This window comes from Poecilia mexicana, unplaced genomic scaffold (genome assembly GCF_051168715.1).
Source record: "Poecilia mexicana isolate PSO_F unplaced genomic scaffold, ASM5116871v1 scaffold_13, whole genome shotgun sequence".
NCBI lineage: Eukaryota > Metazoa > Chordata > Actinopteri > Cyprinodontiformes > Poeciliidae > Poecilia > Poecilia mexicana.
In genome coordinates this window covers 11,183,159-11,200,540 of record NW_028263382.1, presented here as the reverse complement: position 1 = coordinate 11,200,540, position 17,382 = coordinate 11,183,159, and the positions used below count along the sequence as shown (strand labels likewise).

The following is a 17,382-nucleotide window of genomic DNA, read 5'->3' as shown; positions in this document are numbered from 1 at the left end:
TTATGGATAATATGAAGTTAAAGTTTTGATATGAGTGACATCAGTGTTACATGTACATAACACAGCTGACTAAATCTCAAATTATACCGGCAACAACACATTTACTGTATATATGAATGGGGAGTGGGAGTAAATACGTTTTCTTTTTGAAAAGTTTCTTCTGTCAGAGTTAAATGCGTTCTTGTTTACTCTTTACATTATTAATACAGTAGCATTATATAAAGCATGAACTGGATGACTCAGACAATATTTGTGTACATGTGGATCCATATATTTTCTTTGTTTCTTTTTTTGCATAGGAGGGGGTATAATGTTTTTTTCTTCTATCCATATGACTCGAATTATAGCAGTAAACTAAATGTATGTCTTTAATATTTTCTATATAACTGGATTAGATGCTTGAATTAGGAAACACTTCAGTCATTTGTTGTAAATAAATGTAAATCATAAGTATAATGTTTTCTTTCACATGCTGTGAGCTATTCCCTTTAAAATAATTGCACACCAGGTTTGAATATGTCCTTATCGTATCTCTCATGAGACCAGACATAAAACAATTGTTTTGGTGTTGACACGCATTCATTTTCGTTTGAACTGAAATACTAGCACAACTAGTATTTCATATATATTAATGATTTCCTCAACTAAAACCTTGCTCCCCAAAGAGCTTCTTCTCAGAATATTTTCCTATTTAGATGTGGTTACTAAAACCTTGTAGATGGAGCTTTGGCAAAATGTTACTGTCCTGCATTTTTAAAGAGATGAGTGGGGTAACGGTAACAATATTACTTACAAATAGCAGCAATCCAGCCTGACAAAGCCTGTTTGAGGGCCATTATATCCCAAATTTTCAGCCTCTTTTCACAGTGTAGAGGCACTTTGCTGCCTGACCAAAAAACTATTTTGTTTTGCATTTGTTCTTTTTTTTTCTTTCTTTCAAATAAAACCCAACTGAAATTGAAAGGAAGACTGGGCTTCATTTCTGGGTGCTTTTTAGCTGTTTATAACCACATTCAACCTCGTGTGTAGAATGATTATAATGTAGCTCTTAAGGTATTTCATAAAATTAGGGGCATGGCCAGTTTTCAGGTCAGCATATAAAGAAGCTGACTTGCAGAATATTATGTGTGGAAGTATTACAGTAGTTCCACTAATTAGTGGAGTTATGTTGTGATTATAATGTCTTGTTTGGACCTTTTTTTTTTAAACAGTCTGGTGCCCACATTTCCTCTGAGATCAGCTTGTTTTGCACCATAAGTGAATCTTCCAAAAATGAACATTTTAACATTAAAACAGTAAAAACACTCAATATATTATGGCTGTCCCAATAAAGATTATTGGTGACTTCCAAATTTACTAAATGCGGTTTCTTAGACTGATACTTCTGTGCTGTGACTGATGCTTCTGAATTTTAAAGAATACAGCGCCATTAACATAGGAAATTTTCCATCTTTGTTACATTGCTGATTATCATTATGAATGTGCCTAAAATGCCAAGACGGGACACAGGGGAGAAAAAAAAACCTTTGTGAGTGTGTCCTACTTAGCACACTCACTAATTACATTCCAGATGCAACAGTTTCAGTTTCTCTAGACACTGACAGATATTTTGTCTAAACTGGGGTTTCTGCAGGGGAAACTCGCTTTTCTAAAAATATATCTGATTCATCACACACACTAACTGGCATGTTGGTCCGTCTGATGTCGATTTAATTCAGAGTAGTTTGATATGGTCGTATTCCTCTAGCATGTTTTGATGTAACTGTTCCATCATTCAGCTCATAAAATGTTTTCAGTAAATCCTTGCAGAGACAGCACCTTGTTTTTATTGTCTTAAACTTTAATGACTATCTTTCAGCTGCTTTCTGTGCATCTCCCACATACTCTGACAGCTCTCTGAGCGTTGTGCACAAAGAGGTCGCAGGAGACACCTGAAACCTGCAGCATCCAATACAATCTCTCTTTCAGTGTGCACAGAGGTCTGATTGAATTCATAATTATGAACAACCATGCCAAAAAAAAAAAAAATCAAATTTCAGCAAAAGATCAGGATTGAGCATAAACACCTGCTGCATGAACTCAGCCTCGGTGCAATATCAAGGCAAGGAAACAGTCTTTGGATTGCTGCATTTTTGACTCCTCATTTATGTTCTTGCTGGGGGAGATTAAGAGCAGCATCCTAATGTTACCCATCACATTCAGCTCATGAGGGATATTTAAAAACCTGCCCTGGTTACATCAGATGTATAAATGAGAGCAGTGGTTTTACTGTGGTTCATGATGTAAAATGAACATGAGCAATATTTAAACAGGCTGATAAATGAGGCCAAATGGGAGCTGACATACCACTCAGACTGTCTGATGCAGAATGATATGTTGAAGGTCAGAAGCATGATATGATCACAGAGATTGCACGTTGCAACACACAGCAACATGCTCACGAAATCCGGCCAGCTGTCTATCCGACACACACAATTCGCAAAATAGGATATTAAGGGGGAATTTTCCGGTTATTTTGATTGTTACCTCTTAAACCCCTGATATGGCAGGTGTTGATTTTAATCTACCGTGAAAAATCACTTCTTATACCAAATTGGCAGAATTGAACTTGTCAAGAAATGATACTTCACGAATTGTTTTCTACCTCTTCCAAAATCCAATGTACGGCTACATTGGTGGGCGCTGTTGTTGTCGGCCCCATTAATTAGATGTCTCTCTTGCTTTTTTGCACCCAGAAAATAATCCCAGTGCACATTTGGGAGGAACAGGCACTGTTGAGTCTATCGAATGCCTTTTTGAACTCACTTTTTAATAAGTGTGTGTCACTGTGCAGCAGTTTCCAATACATTATACAATGCTTAGTGTCAGCCGTGTGGGCTATAATAAGAGAACAAGGTTCTCCTTTCATTAGTTATTGAACCGTCCTCATATCAGAAGCCCTCATTAGACAGGGTGCAGACATATGCTGCGACTAGGAGGCATATGAGGAGTCATTTGTAAAAACCCAAAGGACCACTGCAATGTCATAACCAGTTCATTTGTCTTCTTTACTTGTCAGAGGATGTTTGGACGTGTCGTTTGTGTCAAGCATTCTGTAACTCACTTTAGAGGGAAATGAACCTCAGAGGCAAACTGTGAACTCAGCGTGAAACAGTGTGTTTTTAATCACACATCCTTTCTATGAGCCATAGCACTCTGACCATGATGTTCTTATTAGGATGGCAGAGGCTGACTGATGCAGACTGTCGCCCTTCTATCCCTTTTTGCTGTCTGTTTTATTCTGCCTTTGCAGCTGCATTTTCATCCAAACAACACCTTCTTTTTTTATTTTTTTTTATTTTGCCGTTCTAGTCTGCGTTCCACTTTAGCTTTTCCTCATAAAACATTCAACGCAGTCCTGGGAAAATGCTGTTTAGATAGATGCCTGCCATCCAATTTGTTAACTTGCGATGCCTCTGAGTCAAATCCATCGACATTCAGCGTTATAAACGTCTCGCTTTGCAGGCATTGGTTCCAGGCGAGAGAAATGCTGGAATTAGTTATGCTGCTGGTGAATACCAACTTACAGAGGGATTGAAACAGTACAAAACTTTGTTAAAACGAGTAAACACGGCTGTTAGAGAGAGGATGTGGTATAGTAATAAATAGTTTCCACAACTATGTTTCCAAAACAAACATAATCTGTCTTTCTTTTTAAGTTTACAAACAATAGCTGAAGTTTGTGGGTTTTTGTTGTTACACTTGAGTGTTTCAGATCATCAAACAAATTTTGTAAGACAAAGATCACCAGAGTAAATATAATAATCCGTTTTTAAATGGTGATTTCATTTATTTCAAAAAGATTTTTAAACCAACCAGTCAAATTAAATCACCATCCTAAATCAGAAATCAACTGACAGTTTCACAAACCAAAGTCAGGCCTGATTTCTGCTTGATCTTTACAATCAAGAAGCCACAATCTGGAAACTTGAAGTGGGCTAAAATGGCTCATAAAGCAACATATCATGCCCCATTTAAAGAAATGCAAGAACAAATGTGAAACTTTGTAACTGTCTTCATAATTTGGAAAAGTGTTAGAAAGCCATTTCTATTGCTTTTGGACTTCAGCAAACCTCAACCAGAACCATGATCCATGAAAAAAAAAAAAAAAAAACATGGAAACTTTATTAACCTTCTCAGGAGTTTCCACCTGACCAAAATTACTCCCAAGAGTGCATCATCAACTCATTCAGAAGGACAGAATAGAACCAAGAACGTCTAGAGCACTGCAGGATGCTCTTGCTGTTTTTAACCTTTAGTGATCATTAGGGTTGTAACTGTATGCAAAAATCACTCGGTTTTAAAGTTGCACTCTTTTCGTAATCTTTTCTTTGACCTGGGTTTTTGGAACAAAAATAGCGGCTCTGATTGGTTGTTTCTGACTGAGTGGTGCATTTCTGTAGATGGCAGTAGGACTACAGGGAAAAACCAGAGGAGTTACATTTTTTCAGACTTTCTGTTTCATGTTATTTTATTATGACATAGTGACAGCTTTAACAATGTAAAACAAAAACAAAAAAAAACATTGTTTATAAAAGTTGCACACTGCAGCTTTAATGTCACTTTCACCTTTTTGCAGTCTGGAAATATTTGTGTTTGATATTGGAGGAACAGATGGGGTTTAGAGCTAGTTGGGGATTGGCAAATTAGAGGGTTTTTTGGTATCCGACTGTATTTTGGGAGTTTATGGAGATTATTTTCAATCAGGCTCTGCTTCAATTCTGCTCATTGTCCAACCAACAGTAATATAACTTTTGTAAGTAAATATGTACATTTTTAAAAGTGTGTTTTTTAAATGTCATGAATAGTTAGTTATCTTGCATACACTGCACAGTGCTGTCAAAGTTTTTTATTTTGTTTGGACTGATTAGATTTTCTTGTACCTCCCTTAACTTCAAACACTTTGTGCTTACTGAAAGCACTGTTGTTTTGAGCTGTTTAAATTGATGTTGTGAGTACATTATGACTTTTCAACCAACTCATTCTTTAAGTGCTCCTGTGTGCATTCACTGGCCAAATTAAGAGTAGTTTTTTGACTTGACTGGTAAGTCACCAATCAGGGCCCAACTTGAAAATCGGCCAGTTCTGGTCAACTCTTAATTTATTCAATGTATTAGACGAGTTGATACTTGGCTTGCGAAATACTTGGAATCAAAAGGGACATCTTTTAGGAGTGGTATTTAGTCCTCTTTATTTATTTCATAAATAAAGAGGGATACCTTATTCTCCTATATGAAAATTTTTGTACCACGACAAATTTAGCTGAACCGCCATAGACCTGACAATTAATATTTTTGATTTTTTTTAACAAAAAGAAATAAAACAAGACAGAACTGATACAATCTAAAAAGTATGAGCGCAAGCACCCTTTTATTTTTGGCATTTGGTCTTTTCTTTCTTTTCTTCACTGATGCTTCTGCAACAGAAGTTTCACAATCCTCTTTTTCAGTTGAGTTGTCTTTTGTCCTGTTGTTACTGATAGAAAGAGTGCATAAATGTGTAAATTTCTCATGTGACCTGGATTCTCTCCAAGAAGTCAAGCTGCAGTTTCAGTCAGCTCTCTCGGTACAAGAATTTATTTTCCAGGACAGCAACGAAGGCTTGCTGGAAGCAGTGAAAGCTTGTTTTTTTTTTAAAGATTGTTCCTTACTTCTTTTATTTCAACACGTTTGTCTTTAATTCCCAAATTTCAGGTGCTAGTTAAGGCTGTAAACTGTGGGAGGGAGTGTGGAGAAGCAAGAGTTGCAAGTCATTACACGGAAGAACAAAGTCTTAAGAAACCTGTGTGAGGATAGATACTGAAATAACTGAAATAGACTATATATATGATCAGATAGAAAGGATTAACTAGAATTACCATTCAAGTTTATTATAAAAATATAGATGCACCAATAATCAATAATTTTGTGGTCAATGTCAGTTCTCAGATTTTTGTATTTTGTATAACAAAAGATTTTTTTTTTCCTTCTTGCAATGCAAGGTTAGTTGTTATATAATAACACTGGCTGCGTTTGTAAGTTTATGCCTTGTTAGTGGTTCACACTACGTCGGCCTGCTTGTCGAGTTAAGCCATTAGACTAATCAGGATGTATGATTTACATTCGCACCAGACTCTTTCCTGCTCTATACGAGTGGAAAGAGTTAGCAGATATATGTATGGTTCAGTCAAAAGTCATTTCCTTCAAAGACGACGTCAAGTAACCTTGACACGATGACCGAGTGAATGGAGCCTACGGTTTTCTAAGTAGCGGGTCGGCAACCGGAGGAGCTTAGCCTTTCTGCAGATCAGTGCTTTGACTGGTGAGTACTGAGCATTCTGAGGAGCTTGATGTGGGCTTTTTCTATAATCCTCCACATCTCTGAGGATCATTTGCATCCAGTTTTCATCAATCTTTGTGTGACTTCTTAAGATATGAAAAATAGGCCCGGGGCCAGCCTTTTTAAGACTTTTTAGACTCTTCTTCATGTTCTCACGCTGAGAGATCAGCCGTGCCTTTGAGGTTCCAGTCAAAAATATTTCTTTTACAAGATTTTTCAATATGTGGACTTTATTCCACTCAGATGTGTTGATAAAGGTCTACGTTTTTCAATAAACTGATGAGAAGAATTTATTTTGTTTCTGCTTCTAAGTCCCAAAGCAACTGCTTTGAACATGGCCTATTATATTTTGAAATTGGCAGCAGGAAAGTTTATTTTACGGCTTGAAAGCACAAACAAGGTGGAAGGAAATACGGTACTGATTTTGTGGATAATGAAGTCTTCAAAACAATAATCAATTTCAGTTCAGTCTGCAGAAACGGTTAGACAAATTTTGGGTCATATCAAGTCTACATTCTGTTTGATCATTCAGTAAAGTCAAACTTGGAAAGTTAGTTCGTTCCAGTTTCAGTATTTAGCACCTTTTCTTTTGCACCATGGAATCACATTGAAGGAGAAAAGTGGTTTTTCCCCTCTGTTAGGCTTCAGCTAATTAGCTGAGCTTAGCAGTAGGTGTTAATGGTGTCTTGTTGAAGCTGCTTGTTGTGCTTCTACTTCATGCTGGAAAGATAAAATTTAGCACTCTCACAACTTGCACCCCACCTTTAAAACTATGGATGGGAAACAGAATAAAGTCTCATCGCAGTGATGTGTAAAACACATTCCCTAGCTATAGAAATTACACAATTTAACATTAGAATAAAGACCTTATTTTGTATTTTTTATTAAATTGGGTGGAGGTAGTCATGTACACAGTCACTGTCAGACCTGTTGCTTCTCACAATACTGAGGTGTAATTTGTTTTAGTATTTCTAAATACCTCAGCTCATTTGAACTCAACTTAGATGTGCTCTTCAAGACATACACAATCAAACGATACACTCAACAGATAAAACTGAACAATAAAACAACGAGATGAAATTTGACTCTTGGCATTAATTGGGGTTTTGGAACTACAGCCTCCCATAACTACCTAAAGTTTATAAATACTTGTAACGCTCTGTTTCAATAGTTCAAACACAAAATATACCTTAAATTGGAGTAATGGGCACAAAAAATCTTCAAAAAGAAGAATTTTCCACAAATACTTTGGCAATGCATTCAACAGAAATGTCTGTACTCTGAATAGCCATGTGTCCACTTTATTTCGATAACTGTAAAGTTTTATTTTGGAGATAGTGAGCCTTCTGTCTTGGTTACTGACTGGAACCTGGTTCCACAGAACAGCAACCATAAAACTAAAAGCTTGACCCTCAGTTTTTCAACAGGACATTCTTTGAACAATTACGAAGCATGTGCTTTGAGATCAAATATTTCTGGTGGAGTTATGGAGGTTAATAAAAATAAAGTGCCATTTACCAATAAAACCTTTATATGTGATGAACATTTTTAGAACACGATGTTACCCTCTTCCTCTAGATTTTGCAGCAATAAGACACTAAGCAAAGTAAATAATTAAGAATTTTATGGGAACCTGTCTTTGGCATATTTTATAGTCCTTGGTATTCTGGCTATGATGTGGTCAAAACTCTTACGATAAATGGTTGTTATTGTGTCTCCAGTTCTCTAACAGCACCCTGTGGCTATTTTTTTATTCCTCTTTAGGCATTCCCCTCTCTATTTGTGGTGGCAACTTGGATCCTCATTCAGCCCCTGTTCCAGTTGTTTTAATTACTGCTCTTATTGCCAGGTTTACGCTAATTACAATTTTCTCTTAGCCATTTCTTCATTTATAAAGATCATCCAACATGCTTTTTCTTATATGGGTTGTTCTCTTGTCTTTCCTAGTTAGAGGAGGGGTTATTGAGCTGATGTTTTACATTTATACCTCAGGTTAAGGACTTAAAAGTAGATTCAATAGGACATGTTCAAATAACAATGCTATTTGTTATGAGTTTTTGTTGATTTTACAAAATATAACTAAAGAGTTTTCTATAGTAGGCCTATTTAACCAAATGGTCAGAGTATGAAAATAATTGAATTATTTTTTTATGAGAAGAAAACCCTCCTGCATATTGTACTTGTGCTAATTTAAAGTCCATTGGATAACACTCCAATAAAAAAAAAAAAAGTACAAAAGGAACAACAAACTGCCACTGATTTCTAAAGGACAGCAAATACAAAGTGATCCTAATTACAGGTTGCCAAACATATAATCTCAGTGACAGCAGAGGATTCCTTTTAGGATGCCAAGCAAGAGCAGGTAACTGCCAGGCAGTTTAAAGAAAGCCAGGAAAAACAGCCGATATCCAACGCAAAGCTCAGCAAAGCATCGACATCTCAGAGAGTTTTCCCAAAGAGGACCCGAGCATTACATGATTTATGCTGTTACATGTAACATTTGTTTCTTTAGTTCAGCATACAACACTGAATTTGACTAACTCAAATTTGTAACTATATCTACATTATCAAAATATAATCAATGAGATCCGTTGTATTAGAAGAGGGGACAAAAATAATTGCTAAACAAACCGATCAACTTTTAATGAAATTAAAATGTGAACAGCTTCTGCTTTGAGAGTTGTATCAAAGGCCTCATCCTGTGCCGGCCGAAGAGATTATAGAAGTTTGAAATGCGTCAGAAGAGGCAGCCCATTTGTCCCCTTTTGTTTCAACAAATGCTCACCATCCATCACGCATGTCATTGTGTCGTCGTTTGAGCATCACACTTCCTCTTGAATTACCTGTCAGCCTCCTGAATTTATTTGTTCTTATCTGCAGCTTACCTGTGACGTTGGGAAAACAAGAACTTAAATCTTTTTTTTCCTCCCCTATGAAGACAAGTTGCCACAATCCTTTATGGAAAATTGACATCTGAAAACACATGTTTAAACATTTTATTTTTAGCCACAGTGCCTTCTGAAAGTATTGGCACCCTTCATGCCTTTTTCATAATCTTGTTAGGATTAGCACAATCATTTTGGCTGGTTGGGCCTTGTCAACACCAATTTTTGGTGTTGCGACAGATTTAAAATTGGATTGAGGTGTCGACTTTCACTGGACTAGTCTAACACGCAAATATGGTTTGATCCAAACTGTTCCGCCATTTCTTTGGCGGTATGTTTACGATTGCTATCCTGTCGAAAGATAAACCTCTGTACCTAATGATCACCGAACAGTTGTTTTCTATTATCACCCTACATTTGTCTCCATCCACTCTACCATCAAAGTTTCCCTCCTTTCCCATTTCTCTGAAGAAAAACTTCCCAACAACATCCTTTACGTCTGGGCACAATGCTCTTAACATGAACACTGTTTGTCCACCAAGTATAGATCTTTGCATGCAGGTCAAACTGTTATATTTTTTGCTTCTTGTTAAGAGTTATTTGTGAGCAGCAGATGACACCTCAGACCAGGCTTCTTCTGGCTCTTTTAACAAAGCATTTTTTCTTAAGCCACATCTGCGAGGCATATGACAAACATTTGCCCTGTCGACTGATCCTCCACAAGAGATGTGGATATCTGCACATAACCGTAAAATGTGTTTAAGTTCTTAGATGTAATGCAACCAAATGTGGAGAAAGGTCAGGAAGTGTGTGCAGTTTAAAGCCAGCTGAGCTGCAAATGACGAAGAAAGGTTTTTCTGATTTGAGCCGCAGTTTCGGCTCGCGTGAGGAGAAAATGAGCTCCGTTAACGATCATTAAATTTGAGTGGGGAAAATTTTCTTTTGAATTAACTTGAGGTATTTGTCCTAGCCGTGTGTGTGTGTGTGTGCGTGTGCGTGTGTGTGTGTGCTTGCAGGTAAAACAGGAAAACATGACAGATTATCCGCTCTTTCATTACAAGCAGCAACATTAGAGCTTTACTCTATTAGTGCTCCCTAACTAGGTTTCACTGTCACTGCTACACTTTAATCTTAGGACGCTGTAATGTGCAATTTGCTTTTATATTAACACCACAGACCAGCTGATAACTTCACGGCGCTGCATAGATAAGCGATGTGTTGCATCTGGTATAGAGATCTACCTTTCACACTGTAATTGGACCTGATGATGAATGGCGTTGTGGGCCTTAATGTGGCAGTATGGTTTCATCTCGGGGCCCCTGGCTCTCACTGGCTATTATCTCCATCCCGTGAGGATACACTGTGTCTGAGCCTTTGTTGGCTCTGTGCACCGAAGTGGAGGACCTAATCTATTTATCACAGGGTCTGCGTGACCACCCAGCCAGGCTGCTATATCGGATCATACCAGGCTCCCTTGTTCTGCTCCTCCAGGGAAGAATGAAGCGCAGATGTAACATGTGGCTTCACACCTGTCAAACAGCGCTGGCGCTGGTCATCCCCGAGGAGTGGGAGCACAGGAGGGAAAACATTTAAATCTATTTTTTGTCATGGCTTTCTTTTTCTAAAGAAACTCAGATTCTCTCTTGTGACATATAGAATGTATTCCTCTGCAAGTGAGTGCTGGGGATGAGTCTAAACATTTTCTAAAGCGAAAGTATTGAGAACAAGATTGGGTTTGTGTTGTTTTATTGAAGGTTTTACGACGTAAAATTTTACTGAGTTTGTTAAAAATTAATCTTTTTATTGCTGAGCTGATTTTTTTTCACTCTGCATCATTCAAGGAAAGAAATTGTTAAATCACTGCATACTAGTGGTTTAAAGCTGCATTATGTAACTTTTAAACTATAAAAAAAATATCTTTTTTTTTTTTTTTTTTTTTTTTTACATATTTGTTAAAACTCTCTGTATGTCCTACACTTTAACATGAGAGAAAATCTCTGACAAGTCGAGCTCCTAGCTGTAGTGTAACAAAGAGCAAAGGGTAGGTTGTGAGCACCTCATACAAAAGTGAATCTACAGCACTAAGACCCTCCCCCTGCCTCTGATTGGTTGTTTCTGACTGAATGGTGTATTTCTGCAGATGGCAGTAGGACCACAGGGTGGAAGCAGAGGAGTTTGGATTTTTCTTTTATTATTTTTCACAGATTATCTTTGTCATATTATACTGTAGTGGCAGTCCTAATAAATATGCACACATTCTATTCTTTATAAAAAATGTATACTCTAACTTTGAATTTGTTTCTGTGAATTTTTGTCACTTTTGGTAAAGATTTGTCAAAATCCTTTAAAAAAAATGTCTTTGTAGGTTTTTGCCCCCATGTCACATCATATTGACACCATATGAGAACAGACACAGATTACTACAGGAAATGTTTTACTTTTAATCAGCCCAAAGAGCCAGAAATCTTCTAATAGGATTTTTTTTCCTCCACTGAGTACTTATACTCTAAAGACAATGCAAATTTAAACTACAGCGATAAAACATTCATTTGTTGATGTTTTTTTTTTTTTTAACACATTTTTATCACAATTATCATTAAGTGGCAACTGGTGACATAAGCTGCTGATGAAAAGTAGATAAAATATATGATTTGATTTTTGGTAAACATACAGAAATGTAACTTTTTTAATAGTATTTTTCTCTAAACTTTTTTTTATGTTATCCTAATCACAGTTGTAAATGTGTATATAATAAACATTTTTTGCATGCACTTGATATGAAACTACAAAGAAAAAAAAAACTAAAAACAATATGTTTTTGCATATTTTCACCCATAAATAAATTCAACACGTCAGTATAATTACTGTTGGGAACTGAGAGCACACTGTAGATCTGAGTTGGGTCTTTCAGGCTGAGCAGAGGCAGCGGTTCACACTTAATCAGCATCTTGAATGTGTCATTCGTCTCACATCCTTGGTGCTTTGCTTTTGCCCTACAGCGCTGCATCCGAGTACAGTGTTTCATTTGGTGCTCATTACGCGCACTGCATGGAGACGACCAAATATTGAGTTTTTGCTGATGTTTCCATGGCGACACGCCACCGAATGGAAAGAGTTGAGGTGTGCGGTGTACTTTGCCTTGAGTGACTGTATAGAACTGGATGACTCTTCCAGTCAAGATAGAGGACGGAGGCCATTTATGGAATCCACCTCCTCCAGCCTGCAGCCAACAGCCACAGCACATTTGTGTGCTGCGTGACACACTGACGGCTGTAAACTATGGCAAGCTGCATTTAATATTTAGGTAGTTTATCCAGTTTCGGTACACTTTTTTTTTTTTAAGAGTATTTACCCTCTTGAATGGCAAACACTGGAACCCATTATACGGGAAGCCTGAAGACAAATGATTTGTCCCATTTTCAAGTAAGAGGTCTTAATTCTGCTGTCCAAGTGTGGAATTTTAATCCCATCAATTTAAATACACCAGGATGCCTAGATGCACATAATATTTGCTCTGCTGGCTGATGGAAATCAGAAAGCCACCGATTTTTCATCATGACATCTTAAAATGTGAAAGACGTAGTTCCCTCTATTGTTAATATAAGCGCCGTCTGCTGTCACCGCCACTCCCTTCCCAACATAATGGAGCTTCAGTTGTCAATATCTGAGTGTCCTGCTTTCAGGGGAAAATTAATCTCTGGTGACTAAAATTCATGATGAGATGTGTGAATAATTCACAGGCTCTTGCTTATCTGACCTTGACTTGTTTTTGTGCCGTTTGTGTGTGCACACAACTAGCTGGGAAGTGCTGCGCTTCCTCCTGTCAAACCTGCGCTGGTGGATGGAGGAGTACTGCTTTGATGGCTTCAGGTTCGACGGCATTACCTCCATGCTGTACCATCACCATGGCATCGGTAAGACTGGTTGATCTGTGCGTACGCAAGCGAGACTTGCTTTTCTCTGCAACAACGGTGCAGTTTTTACGTCAGAATGCATAGAGTTGGGAAACAGTCTTGGAAAACTGACTTATCTAACATACAGTTTGGGAAAAATGCCTCACTTTTAAAAGAAAAGAATAATAGAAAGTTTTTCACAGTTGTCCTTTGCAACCATAAACTTCCTTGTGTTGGGATGTTTTTTCTTTTGTGAAAGATCAGCATAAACTAATGCATGACTGTAGAAAACAGGGTGGAAAAAGATGCACTGTTTTCACTTTTTTTGACTAAATTCTGAAAAGTATGCATGCATTTGCTTTGAGTGCTTTTCACTGTGATACCCAGAAATAAAATCGAGTCCACGTGTTAAAATATCAGTATTTACCTGTCCACCTAAACTGACAGACCAGGCATATATTAGAGAGCCAACTGAAAGGTTCATTATGACTCTGGAAGACCTGCAGAGATCCAACTCTCAGGTGGTTAGTCATGCTGTCTATAGATGCATGTTTTGTGAAGAAGCGGTAAAACAAAGTTGTTGCTGGAAGAAGTCATAGTTTGTTAAAAGACAGGTTGGTGACAGAGCAGACAAGTTGAAGAAGTTGCTTGAGTCAGAAAATGTCAAAGCCTTCAGCTTACAGGCAGAAGCACAATGTGCGATCTAAAACTATCGCTGCATACTTAACACACCATCCCTGTAGGTAAATATGGTAATGCAACATGATATAGTGTGGATGGTTTTCTAGGAAGACAAGGAAGGTGGTCAGAATTGATTGGAACTTCCAGCAGGACAGAAACCCTATAGCCAGAGCTACAGTAGAATATTTTAGATGAAAGTGTCTTCATGTCGTAAAATGATCAAAAATCCAAATTCAGCCAAAAAAATCCAATTTGGAATCTCTGGCAAAACTTCATGTTCAGAGACTCGTCATAAAAATGTATATTCACACTTTTCCAGATGCTTGTTTTCTTAAAATAATCTGAACATCTCATCGTTTTTTGTCCACTGTGTATTGGTTTGCGTTGGTCCATCTCACAAGATCCCAGTAAAACACTTTAAAGTTTGTGGTTGTAATGAGAAAAAGGTCAAAATGTATTAATACTTTTTTCAATGCAGTGTAAACCAGTTCCGTTAGAAATGAAAACTTAGTAATGAGAAAAAGGTCAAAGGGTGTCAATACTTTTTCAAGGCAGTGTAAAGCAGTTCCGTTTGAATTGAAAACTTAGTTTAAACCGGCCCGAAATGCTGGAGGTAAAATTTGACAAACGGAGGAAGTGAAAATAGTTGTATCACTTAGAAAAATAGATCTGGTCAGTTTGGAAGTTGGGGTGGAAAGCATGATGAGTGTTCACTGTGTGGGTGTTTACCCTTCAGGCACTGGCTTCTCGGGGGACTACAATGAGTACTTTGGCCTACAAGTTGATGAAGAATCTTTGGTGTACCTGATGCTTTCCAATCACATCCTCCATAGTCTCTATCCAGACTGCATCACTATTGCAGAGGTAAAAACACACATCCGCACACGTTTTGCAAAATGCACTGCCTGTAGCTATTATTAATTAAAAGCACTTATTAGGCAGGCATATCCTACTTATTATTTTTTTTTTTTCCGTTGCTGTAATTAAAAGTTAATGTAAAAAAGCGATCTGGATCAGTGATTCTTGGGCATTTTTATAGCTCAACACATAAATTATACAGCCTGTAGTGATGGGATTAGCGTTTACTTGAAGGGAAACACAAAAAAGTAGTTTTACACAGTAGGATATCTCTGCAGGATGTGTCTGGGATGCCTGCCCTCTGCAGAAGAGTGGAGGAGGGAGGACTTGGCTTCGATTATCGACTGGCGATGGCGATTCCTGACAAATGGATTCAGGTAAGAGGGTTTTGTTCACTTGAATGCATTCTTTTCACAAACCAAATCATCAGTTCAAATTCTAGAAATAAACACTGTGATGCTGCTTAAGTCAAATGCTGTGAACATTACATTTCTACGATAGCAACTTCCAAGAATTTGTCACATTTGAATAATTTATTTTATTGTGATTTCATGTGGAAGATCAACACAAAGTGGATTATAATTATTTATGGCAAAGAAAATGATGCGTGGCTTTCGATTTTTATTACAAGTGAGAATCCGTTTGTCTTCAACTTCAGTGTTTTGCAGTTCACTTCTAGTTTTGCACATGTGGAGACTAAAATCTTTGCTCATTTTGCTTTAGAGGCTCAAGAAAATTCAGGTTGCATGTAGAGCTTTTGAGAGTAGAAATTTTCAAGTCTCAGACTTGAGAATTTCAGACATAAAGTCCAGACTTTACTTTGACTTGACCTTTCTAAAATATGAATATGAATAAGTTTATACCATTCCATTGTGGCTTTGGAGGTAAATGTCCTGCGAGAAGGAAATCTTTCTTCCCAATTTGACATCTTTTGTCCTGTTTTTAGATCTCTCCATCTTCCCGTCAGCTGTCGGCTCTAGCATCCCACAGCATGATGTTGTATAAATTTAAATTTGTGGACATGAAAAAAGTGAAAAAAAAAAATCCAGGGAAGTCATATCATGAATATTTTAAATAAGTGCTGCTCTTCCACCAAACGTATAACAATGTATTTGTTTCGTGAAATCATGACACACATCCTTACAGCCGCTGGATTCATGATGGAAAACAGGTCTGTTTTTTGGGTGGTTTTATAGAACAAGTGATGTAAAACAGAGTCTTGTGCTGAGTATTTCTCCTGTGTCACCTGGACCGGCCGAAAGAAGGTTAAAGTGTTTGCTCTTCTCAAAGCTTTGCTAATTTATTTTTCTTTATTCTCCCATGATTCTTCCTGCTGTGCACTAACATTTTTTTACCCAGCAGAGACACAGCTGTGAATAAATGTGTGATGCAGGCAGTTATTATGAAAAAATAAAAACGCACAGTCATCTTTGTTTGATCAGTAATTCCTGTCTTTCCATACCTGTAATTTTCTGGGAAGAGGAATAAAGATAAACTTAATTATTTTAACATAAAGGTCAACTTCCAGGCTTCTTTATTGGAACTTGTAGAAAGGCAGGCTGTCGTCTCATGTATTAACTTGTAATGTATCCTAACGTGGGATTGCCTCATGCACTGTTCAAACAGAATATTATTAATATCATATTTATCTAGTCAGAATATCTATAAAGATCATAATCTCTTTTTTTTGCACATTCCTACAGAATCATCAGAGAGAAACAATTCATTGTTTTACCTTTAAACATATCAGCCTACTTCCCATGCTTCTCTTCGAAGATTATTTTCTTGAGCACAAATTGTTTTTTTTGTTCTATGAACACCACTGTCTTTGAGGCCTGTGACCTTTATTATAGTTTGAGTTCATAAGATAGAACCTTGTGAAGAGCATCACTATTAATTGACACTGAATAGGAACATTCTTAAAATACATTCTTTATGAGATTCATTGCCAGTATGAATCCATTGACTTATAATATGGACTTTATTAATTTCCATTGGGAGGCCAGATAAATCTTGATTGGTCTCAGAAAACTGCTGTGTATTGGAAAGCAGGTGAAAACTTTTTCTTAGCAATGTCTTGGAGTGAAAAGATTATTGTTTTTGCAGATTAGAAACTTGTTCTTGATTAGAAACTCGAGCCACTTTTACAGTTTATTTTAATATTGCAGCACAAATTATTTACAGCTATCAATGCTTTTTTTTTTTTTTTGCTACACTTTTTCCTTTCACCCAACTTTACATAAATATGTTTGGAACAGCATTCTGTGAACAGTTAACTTCAATACCAATGACCTCAAGCACCCTACTGTCCTTTTTGAGGGTGTCAGTCATTCTCTGCTGGACAGTTGTCATGCCAGCTGTCTTCCTAGCAACCGTGTCAGCAATTCTACAGCACTAATAAATTCAAATTCCTTTTTTATTAGCTGCAAGCTGTAGTTCTCAAAATTAATAGAAACAAGTGAGTGTCTAATGAGTCTATAAAATTTATGAAATGTACTTTTGTAATTAAATTTGTGAATTAAGTTATACTATTATGCCCACTATTGAAGTAGGTTTAACACTTGTTTTATAAATGTTTTCATTTCATTTCAATAATTTTATTTTAATTAATGACCTGCTCTCCCTTTGCAATCAAACTCATTCATTTTTTTTTGTTTTACATGACAGGAGCACTGTCAAAAAAAAAATATGACAAGATTATCCAGCGT

General features: G+C 37.0%; 1 protein-coding gene across 1 annotated transcript in view; it reads left to right on the top strand.

The window, feature by feature from the left end:
* The window catches only part of gbe1b (glucan (1,4-alpha-), branching enzyme 1b), a 106,666-nt gene that overhangs the window by 27,959 nt on the left and 61,325 nt on the right, over positions 1-17,382 (top strand). Inside the window, exons 8-10 of the mRNA XM_088011660.1 lie at positions 13,041-13,156; positions 14,553-14,680; positions 14,953-15,051. Of these exons, the coding sequence (XP_087867786.1) occupies positions 13,041-13,156; positions 14,553-14,680; positions 14,953-15,051 (343 nt within the window). The remainder of the gene's footprint in view (positions 1-13,040; positions 13,157-14,552; positions 14,681-14,952; positions 15,052-17,382) is intronic.